Source organism: Habropoda laboriosa, unplaced genomic scaffold (assembly GCF_001263275.1).
Source record: "Habropoda laboriosa isolate 0110345459 unplaced genomic scaffold, ASM126327v1 scaffold40, whole genome shotgun sequence".
NCBI classification, from domain to species: Eukaryota; Metazoa; Arthropoda; class Insecta; order Hymenoptera; family Apidae; genus Habropoda; species Habropoda laboriosa.
The window spans coordinates 6229512-6240650 of NW_017100231.1; the positions used below are offsets into that span (position 1 = coordinate 6229512).

Here is an 11139-nt window from a genome sequence, read left to right on the forward strand (position 1 = left end):
ATCCACCAACACTTTAATGCTTTTCACCTTTCAACGTTCCTCGATAAGATCGTCGAATTTGCTCCAGTTTCAGCAGTTACGCCGAACTTGCTAATATCCATGCACGACCGACACAGTCAACGCGAAACGAACAGTTAAATCAACTAATCGAAAAGCAAGATGACGTGTTCACGTATACGTCACTTCTATCCGCGTCTTTTTTGCACTATTTTTTATTTGTTGCAGATATCAGGTCGTCGTCGAAGAATCTCGTGTCAACGAGAAATCAACAGAACATCACGAAAATGCTGTTGCTGATAAGCACTGTGTTTATTCTTCTCAATTTACCGAGGTAAGACGATAAGAAGATGTGTTGTGTTACGTTAGCTAAGATGATGAATTATCGATAAGGAAGAATTCTGACATGTTAAGAGGTTATATTTATATTTATTTAGGAACTGTTTTTGAGGAAGGTATTAGATGGAAATTTCACTGATGCGTTGTATAATACATCTGTTAATCAGATTTTTTCATATTTTTAGTAAAAAATATAATCCACTGAAGGAAAATGTTGTTATCGATGTATGTATAAAACGGTTACAGGTTTCGAGGTACTTTTTCAAATAAATGTTTTTAACTGATAGCCAGAAGCTCAAGATTTATCTGATTTCTTCTCGTAGAGAAGGTTAAAGGATAAAGTGCATTCCCGTCGCTTGCAATGCGTACTGGAATTCAAACAATTTATTCTAGTAAAAATTCTCAATGTTCTGTAATATATCTTTGTCCTGTCATACCTAACGTATGCACGTTGCATATAAATAGTAAAAAGGGAGAAAGATCACCTGGGAGACATGATTTTCAGAAAATTAATCGCGTATATAATTACCTATTTTAACAACATACGTGACACATTTATAACAAAGAATTTCTCAGATTAATAATAAAATTGGTAATCAAAGTCAACAAATTTTCATTGTCTTCTACAAATCTTGACCATTTTTATTAATTTGTATTCTGGAAATATATTTTTAAATAATAGTTTGAAAAGGTCAAAAAAGTTCAAATATCAAACATAACATTCATTATCGTCATTTAGAAACCTAATCTCCTATAAAAGTATGATTAACGAAGATTTTATTTCTTCCTCTTTTATTTTCAATTTCTCTAACTATATTACCAGAGAAATATCTCCGCACATAACACGATCACATACATACATATCTCCATCTACAGAAGAGCACGTCCACTGTAACTCTATATACATACCATGGTAATTTGCAGCACGCTCGTTCGTTGCAGAGTTTCCACGTTTTTTCTGTTACTTATTCTATTAGAGTTTCCATCGCCGTGGGTAGTGCTTGTACGAGTAAAACTTGGACGTATTTCAATACACGCGAAATGTAGCCATTCGATGTAAACTAGAACGTGGATACGCGAGAATGTCGAATTTTTCGAAACTTTGTAACAACGTTTCAGCATAAGTTAATGCTGAATGAATAGGAATAAAATATGACTAGCTTGGTTGAGAACGGCAATGGAAGAATCTACAAATCGTATTAAATGTACACCGTCGACGAAAAGTTTAATTACTTTCGGCACGTGTATACAATACTTGCTACATATTTGCGATCGCAACTACCGTGTGAAGTTGGCGGCGCTCGTGTTTATCGAGTGATGTTAGCAATGGATTTATGTACAGTGGCGGAATTAACTTTTCGTCGACGGTATACAACAGAGGCGCTTAACTTCTTGCTCACGAGCAAATTTCCCCTCCCGAGGTTCCCCCACTATGCCACTGAGATGGTCTCGCTCGAGTCGCGGCGTGGTGGGAGGAGGACGCGAGGAGTCCTCCCACCACACTCCAGCGACTGCCGTTGGTTTATGTTACACATTCTGCGTGTTCGTACCGCATAGTGGGGGAATCTCGGGAGGGGAAATTTGCTCGTAAGCAAGAAGTTAAGCACCTCTGGTATACAATATGCGTTGTGTGCATATGCCTGGTTAATCTCGTGGATTTATGTGTGTATGTGTGTGTGTATTCATGAAAAGCAGAAGGTAATAGCTTTTTCCGCAGCATCGCATGATTTCATAATCTTTTTTTATAATCACAGAAATGTATTTTATTGTAAAAACTTTTTATATTCTATTTTTTATTTTTATTTCGCAAAAATATTTTATTTGACGAAATTTAACGATCAACGACGAACGAATTTTAGTATGAACCTTTTTTAGATAAAAAGTTTACTTTTTTATTCCTTAGGTGAAAATAAATGTACAAGAGTACACTTGACTTTTAAGCCAGCTTAAACCTTTGGACAACGGATGACGTGATAGTCGCACGTATAGCGGATGCCGAATCAAATATGACCCAATACTACAATATTTTTCGTGTGCAAGCGAAACCATATTCTTTTTTTTCTTTACATAAGCATTATGTTCTTTAAAATTATACAAATGTACTATGATTAAAATAACAAACATATTTATAGTATAAAGAGGAGAGAGTCGTAACTCTGTTTCGAATGTCGATTGAAAGAAGACATCTAAAAGCCGGGTCAGCAATGATCTGGCATCCGCCGTCCAAAAGTTAAACATTTCTTATATCATTAAAAACAAAGAAGATATTTTTAGATATTCGACTTATGCTTGGACACCCTGTATACTATGAACTTATCCAAATTGATCCCTCACTCTACGTCCATCATAAGTTCGTTCCCTCGCTTCCACTCTAATAAACTGATTCAGTTCTCTAGCAGTAAGAAGCAAACCCTTGTTTTTCAGTTACGTTATCCGGCTGTTCGTCTTTTTCTTCACGTTGGCCCGCAAAGACACGCCTGACCTGCTCTGGTGCCTGCAACAGTTCTTCATGCTCCTATACTACACTAATTTCAGCATCAATTTTCTGCTGTACGCGATGTGTGGCATCACGTTCCGTCGCTGCCTACAACAGCTGCTCCGCAAGGTGATGAAAAGCATGACCAGGTATCATTGTAATCCTCAACGATACATATAGGTGTTGCTGCGACGATTTCATGGAAATCGTGACAGAACCACAGCCACAGAGCCCACATATCTGTGATCAGATTCGACGATCCCAAGCAGGGACGCGCGATACGTCGATGGTCATCACGTGACCGTCATGGCCGACTGGTCATGTGGCGTGCCGCCGTCACGATCGCGGCGACACTTCGTCCGCAAAGGGATCACGTTCGGGTCATTTGTAACCTCTACGGTGAGTGACGAACAAAAGTCACCAGAGAACGTGACTTGTACGACCGATTTAACCAGACTGTCCACAATTCGCTTCGACGAGCCGGACAGAGTGCGTGTTTGGAAATAAATCCGCGATTTTGACACGATGAAATGGCTGTTCCCGATTGTGTGTTTTGTGCTGCTAGAATGAAAAATGATGGAAAAGAATCGGGGGAAAGTGGTTAGGATTTGTAGGCGTATATTTGTGGATGTTGAGTAATGATTAAAAGTATGTTGATTACGAGAGAGATTATTTAAATTCTGAGTTGCTTGTTTTAAGTTGTTGAATAATGTGGATGATGATGATGAAAGCTCGATGGTTGAAATAACGGTGAGTAATTATTTGTTGTGAAGATTTAAATGTTGGTTACATTGTTGATTGCTTGTGAAAGAATTATGAGAGGAATTGTTTAAATCAATGTAGTCCACTTGTATATTTTTTATACATATTGAACAACACAATATTGACCATTATTATATTACATTTACCATATTATTTATTGCAGTATTTATTACATTACCATTGCAACGGAAATAAAACAAACGACTTTATATGAATGTTAACCTATCATTTGGACCATGCTGATTTATACAATGAATTATTTATTTTACGCTGTTAAACAGCATGTACTACATTTACAAATTTAAAAATAAAGATAGTGAAGGTTTAATCTGGGTAACTACCTGTAGAGTAAACATCGAATATGACGAATGTGTGGACGGAATGTCAACACTTCGAGACAGATTACATAATATTATCAAATAACCGATAAAATAGTGTTATAACAAAATAGCGTTAATACCGTAGCAAAAAAAGTGTACAAGTTCTTATTGAGGAACATCGATGTCTACTATTTTGTTGAAATTCTGCATGCATATAAAATTGAAACTGGGAAACCCGCAGACGCTTTATCTCATACTATCTGACGCCCTTATTATAATAAATAAGAGTTGTAATATAATACAGTCTATTGGTGACCTCGACGAAGTATCACGCACGAGTCCATCGGTAAACATCGATTTGTTTACATTTTGTTTGATATCTGTGCAGATCGCAACAGTAAATACAGGGTGTTTTAAAATTATAGGACAAAGTAAATTTTTCGTAACTGTTAGATTTTCTTTCTCAAAAAGGGGAGTTCGCGTGTGTGATAAAGGTTTAAGGCGGTTCATAATAAAGAAAATAGATAATACAGAAGATTCCAATGGGATGGGAATCTCCTTTTCTTCCGAATGGTTCGGTGACTCATTTCCGTACATGGTTCGTAGATCACGCATTGATCTACTCCGTCATCTCACGCATTTTAATGCTATCAAAAGAAATTGAAGTCCTTTATTATTTTACTCTGTATCTTTTTTATACACAAAGTACGTTAATTGTGTTTTTTTTTTTTGTTATTTTATTTAGCAACTGATTATTCTGTGATTACTGTTGTTGAGAGTAATTGAGCTATTTAGATTAATTCTATCCACAAGTGTGATCTTTCCCGGAACCTTGTTCTTCACTGGTAGATTCATTTTGATCACTACTAAAATTTCTCGGTTTCAGTCTCAGGATAATATCGCGTTCTGATGATCTTATAATATCTGGACAATTTTCTGTCGATAAAGAAGGCCTTATGAAATGTTGTGCAATATACGGGGTGTCTCAGAATTCAGGGATTAATTAATTTAATATTTATATTGCACAAAATGCATTTTTTTTTAATAATAAAGGAACAGTAAATGAATAGGTACAATGAATATAGAAATAATTTCATAATATTATTTCTGTTTTAGCATTCATGCTAGAGACAAATTACGTACAAACAATATTGAATTTTTTACTGTTTGAAAACGTTTCAGTGGTTAATGTTATGAAAATGAAATGCAGAATGAATTAATTGCAATATCCAAGTAAAATTTTCTGTTTCGGTATTGTACTTGATTTGTTGCCCCTATTTAGGGGAGGGGATATGCAAATAAAGGAACTCGATAATTCTGCACTTGTTACGAATATTAACGCGGAAGAAACATTGATAATAATTGTGGACATTGAAACGACTAATTTGTGGTTTGATTGAAGACAGACGATTCGTAAAAGCGTGTAGAGCAACATTGTTTAATGTTTTTTTTTTTTATTACTTATTGTTACCAATCGTTGATAAGTACTTTTATAACACCCTGTATATAGTTACCATTTGAATGCATGTAAGTGAAATGTCGGTGTTGGTAATTGTTTTTACTTTTTTGTTAATTTGTTTAAAATATAAAAATTCTTTCTAAAAAAAAATTGTTTTTTATTGTTAACTTTGGTAATTTATTTATGAAATTCAATAATCTTTTTTTAAAAACTGTCTACGATTATACATATGTGAAAAGGGTATGCTTGATTAATTGAATTACAGTATACCTTTCTCATTTTTCGATCGAGCAAATAATCTTTTCCTCAATCCGTCGAAAGCTCTATCATTTCTACCGATAATGAAATTCGATACCGTAAAATCCAGTGTTTAAATTACATTCTTCAAGAGAAGTGTGTTTTTGAGAAACCAATTTTTCTTTTGTTAACCACAATTTTCAATGAAAGTAACAGTTACGATTAGTAAAACTAGTCCTATACATGTCCTCTATTTTTTTTCTTCTAAGTTTTTCCATCTTTATTAATTTTTTATTAATTGTCACATGTAAATCACGTTACTTTATAACTAACAGCATAACTTCTCTCTAATAGAAACTAAGCGTGAACCTTCCGCAATTGCACATTATACTCCCAGCTAGTAGATTCATCATTTTCACTGTGCTCACACTATGACGTAATCGTCGTTCCTCTTCCTCCTTCTGCTATTTCCCCTCATTCATCTTCCTCGTTTATATTTAGCCTTCACTCTTCCACCGTGGACTTCCATCTCGTTAGCATGTTTTTCTTTTTTATATACCTTTATACGTGGACCCTGTCAAAAGATGAAACACAGGACTGACTAAACAGCCGGGCAATGTAGTCTTGTTAAAACGTTTCATCTTCCTTTCTCTTTTTCTCTCTCCTCTTTTTTCCTTTTTTTTTTTTAGGTTATAACACAAGTGGTACTGTGGGAAGAAATATTTCCCGGTTATTTTTCTTTTGGACCTTTTTCCTCTTCTGTTTCTATTGCAATTTTTTATGCCAGATTGAGGTTAGGTTATAAAAGGAGGAAAAATCGATCTATCGAACAGTGGTCAGTTCTACATGAGGTCTCAAAAGAATTCGTTCTTTCTACGTCTTGTATTACTAACAGTCGCTATTTTTTTATTCTCACATTAGCCAGGTCACGTTTCTTATCCTCTTTCACAGTGTCACGTGAGCATTTTTACACTTCCACTTTCACCGTTTATAAAAAAGCTTTCACTTTACAATTTCGAATTATTTTTCTGCTGAATTCTTCTTATTTAACTATCTTGTGTATTTTTATTTACATAAAATAACGCGTGAAGCTGCAATGAAGACAAGTGTAAAGTTCACGTGTAAAAATTTCTCTTATGTCGCGAAGTCGAGGCAAAGGTCCAAATTCGATCGTCATTAACAATCGTGATTCTTCCTGATCTCCCTTTCTTGCTACACGATTGCCTTCTTATCGACGTTGCGCAAGCAAATGGCCATCACAAAGGTTCGGTCTGTTTCTCAAATCGGATTCGAGATTAGAGCGTGGTCCGATGGGTGGCATTGTGTACGCGCCGTAACACTTGAACAGGGGGCGTTTCGAAGATCGCCAGTTACGATTGTCATGTGTTCACGAAGTGAGCCTTCGAGGCGGATCTTTCTTGCGATTTCTTATCTGGCGAAGGAAAATCTTCGCTGATGTCGAAAGTGGTCGACGGTAAATTGGCCTAGCGTAAAATTTCTTCGGGTTTTCGACCGTGCCTCGAGATTGAAATTTCAGAAAATTATTCGGAAGTGAAGATTCTTGAAAATCTGATCAAATTTGAGATTATTGCGTTTGCAACCGTTAGTAGTAGTATGGCTTCGTGTATTTCAAGTTAGAAATTTGAGAGGAAAGGTGAAGAGAAAATTCGTAAAGTGCATTACTTGTGTAAATTAATTATCTGAAGATAAACGACAGGTTTTTGTTTCAATCATTTTGTTCGTTACTCATTTATCGTTGTCTTGTGTTACTTGATAATACGAAACTGTTAAAGTTATATGGAAATGAAGTAAGTGTATGTACAATAGATTTTACGAGGAAAAATTTCAGAATATTTTAAAATGTGAGTGAAACATTTTTAACAAATATTTTCAACCGAGAATTAATATATTGAAGTAGAAAGTAAAACACAAATACGTAAAGATAGTTTTCGGAGAAATTAATTTAATAATCTTTCACCGTACATTTATTCACGAAAGAGGTTAAACAAAACCGTTTAACCTCAGTCAACATTCTTGGCACGTCTTGAAGTTGTCGAGGTACTTTAGACATTCTAATCTCTTGAAGTTGCTACTCTGTAATTCTAGCAGCCATGAAATCTCTGTTAATATGGATACTTGTTTGCTCAATTCGCAGCAACGTCAATAATTACCTACGTTGTTAATAATGTCGTAAGTTTGAAGGGTTTAGAAAGTTTTTGGGTTTCACAGTCTTAGAGACAGAATTTGTTAGGAGTATTGAATGTTAAGGTGCAAGTTCAAGTCTTCATGTTGTTTAAACCGCTATTTCGTAGTCGAATTAAGAGTTAGGAAACATTGTTTTAGTAGAAATAAGCTGCTGGATCGATAATCACGCCTCTCGTTCAATTGGGCACTACAATGTATCGTTAGAACATTACATTCCTTTTTTTTTTTTTAAAGAAAAATGAAAAATATTAAATTGCCCAATTAACTATCGCCAATAATTAAAATGTTTAATAAAAAAAATTATACAAAATTTTTCACAGATATATGCTCTTTTTTATTTAAAAATTAAAAGCTTGAAAAATCATTAAAGAAATATAAAAAAGGAAGAAAAGTTTCATTTAAACAATAATAACCAGAAACAGAAACATTTCTCTGAGCTGTTTCCTGGAGCAATTTTTTCGTACTTTTTTCTCTAATTCACACGCGCGCAGAAACTACAGCTCGTTCATTTTCCCTCTATGTACCGACATTCTCTATGTTCTATTTGATACATTTTAAGTCCTCTAAGTGGAATATTATGCAACGGGGTCACGTTAATTGAACGCAGCAACAAATGTTGCGCAGTATGAATTTAATTAAGGAATCTCGGATGCATTTTCCTTTTATTAGTTCTATCAACTTGAAATATAGTTTCGAAACACGACAAAATCGAAATTTCCATTTCGTTTTGTACGCAACCATATTTTCTTATTCGTTTTTTCTACCAGCCTACTTTGTGGTCTTCGAAAGGACTTTAATGAATTTATATGACTTTCAGTTAACGCGTGCAGCAGAACTCTTATAACGTAGTATCCATATAACGAGATGGAAAAATTATGGTTGCCGTCATATCTTTTCAGATTCCAATCAGAACTTTTAGGTTAAGTAAGAAATATTTCATTATTAAACTGCTGAAGATACTTTTTTACTACTACTACTACATCTTTTTTAAATTTTCTATTTAAATTTTTGCCCAAGTACTTGATAAAAAAGAATTTTTAAAAATATAAAAAATCGGTTTGTGTTCGCACAGTTATTCAGGTTCTTCAATATGGCGTCCGAAACAAAGCGCCATCTATCCACTAGTCCATTTTGACAGCTACGAAATGAACAATCATGGCTGACGAGCGTGTCATGTTACATATGATCGTATATAAATCTAGAGTTCAGAGATGCTCTAGTGAAACCACGAGCGTGGGCGTTAAGAGGTTTTTGGTTGGCCAAGGACGTGAGGAGCATGGAAAAGGGTATAAACGGAAGGATGGGAGAAGTGCATTTCACCCTGTCCTTGTCACAGTAAATTTATCTACTTAGACACGTGGCTTAAGCGTAATGATATTCAGTGGTGAGATGATGACTGGATCAGAATTTGCGGAAACATGGATTAATGGTATCACTGAAAAGTGTTACTGTGGTTAACATGTACAAGATCACGTGTATAATGGTGATTAAGGTTACAATTATCATGGTAGAAGTAACACTTCAAAAATTTTAAATTTTAATTTCACATATTAACCTTTAGATATCTGATATTAACCTCAAATTGAGTTCGTAATTTTACACCTAACCTCAACTAATATCAACATTCATTTCGTAACACTTTGTAGGCAAAACATATTTTTGGCGATATTAAAGACAAGTTGTTACCTGCACATGTACCAAAAAAAATTTGGAAAAGGTCAAATGTATTGCTTGCTCACTTCTTTAATATGGTACTACAGCATACAGGCGGTACACGTGTCGCATGAACGATAGTACGCGAAACGGTTGAATTTTTTGTACCAGCCGATAAATTGCCTGTCAGCTTGTGAAAAGGAAAATTGGACGGTCATATCTATGACGTAGTACGAACGAAGCATATGACGCAACTGAATGACTATTGCAAGTAGAATATCCGATTTCTTTCGCCACAACGACGCTGGCGTCATAGCGGCCGATCTATGGAACTATTCATACGTTCGACGATACATCGAGATTCTAGCACGAAGAAACGTGTGAACACGGTTGTGTTACGAAAAAAATGTAAAGAACAATTATCGGACAAGGATTATGATTTTTAGTCAGTGTGTATCTGACAGACTGGAAGGTAAACACGAGCAATGAAGTTTTTGTATAAAATTGTACTGTTTTATTTATGAAAGTTTTTATAACACTTGTGGTCATTCATGTCACTTATGTATATAAATACATTTTTGAATTTTTTTAGATTTATTAAATTCTTTCAAAGTTAATTGGATTTTTTTGTAGATTAGAATTTTGCAATTGAAGTAACATTGAATTTGATTTGAATTTTGAAGTAACACTGAAGCAAGTGCAGAAACATTTCGCGAAACAATTTATAAACGACACAAGTATTCTTTTCCTAACCTCAAAATGCACAAAGTACGATTCATTTACGGACTGTTCACGTAAAAATTTACAAAGAATTTTTGCTCAAATTCCTTTCTTCACCAATGGCATAATCGACAAAAGAGTCGAAAGAGGTTCTCAAGAGAAGGGAGATCAACGATCCTTGGTTTTCATGCTCACGTTCGCAGTTGAGCGGCAAAAGTTCGCGCTGTACGTGACAGCTTAACGAAACGTGTGTGGAAGTTCTGGATAATCCATGGTGTTCGATATAAATCCGTAGGGGGATCAGGGTTAGATATTCCCCATGGCTCACGCTTCAAAAGACGGATATCTCTAGTAATCGACGCGGAAAAGTGTTTTCCTCGTTCACAGCCTTGTGTGAGTTCCACAAGTTAACGTAAGAGAACAGTTCGGTGTCTGTATATTATCGTAGTATTCCTATTCGTGAATCACGATGGTTTTCATTGTGTCTCAGCGTGTTTGTTTTATTCTGAAGAATATTTACGATAAATAGGTTAGGTGTAATACATTGTAGAATTATGACGCGTGGACAGCACATGGTGAGACGATGTTAGGGAAGATGATTTTCGGTGTTGATAAATTATTGTTCAGCCGATTAGAGGAACGTGTAAAAGGATTTGTTTGTAAAATTAGCATTTTTTCGTTCGAACTTTTGTAATTAATTAAACATCACGTATTAATATTTCTCAAGGTTAATTTAATAGAAAAGTTATATTAAAATATTGAAAGTAATCCAACATTCTAATAATTTTTTTCAATACTCTACGATATTATATTAAATAAATTTCACGTAATAACCAACAATATAATATACCCGTTCTAATAAAGATCTGAATCTGGTCTCAAGAAGTTAACTGAATTAATTTGGCAGCGAATTAATTATGCAGCGTTGCACACTCGAAACCTACCACTTTCATTTACACCGGATATGATTA

General features: G+C 34.9%; 2 protein-coding genes across 2 annotated transcripts in view; one reads left to right on the top strand and one right to left on the bottom strand.

Annotated features, from left to right (window-relative positions):
• LOC108571625 (thyrotropin-releasing hormone receptor-like) overlaps nucleotides 1–2992 on the top strand; it is a 24126-nt gene extending 21134 nt beyond the window's left edge. The window contains exons 3-4 of the mRNA XM_017933704.1: nucleotides 226–331; nucleotides 2761–2992. Of these exons, the coding sequence (XP_017789193.1) occupies nucleotides 226–331; nucleotides 2761–2992 (338 nt within the window). The remainder of the gene's footprint in view (nucleotides 1–225; nucleotides 332–2760) is intronic.
• The window catches only part of LOC108571486 (dynein heavy chain 1, axonemal-like), a 109706-nt gene that overhangs the window by 68279 nt on the left and 30288 nt on the right, over nucleotides 1–11139 (bottom strand). The gene's annotated exons all lie outside the window — the stretch shown is intronic.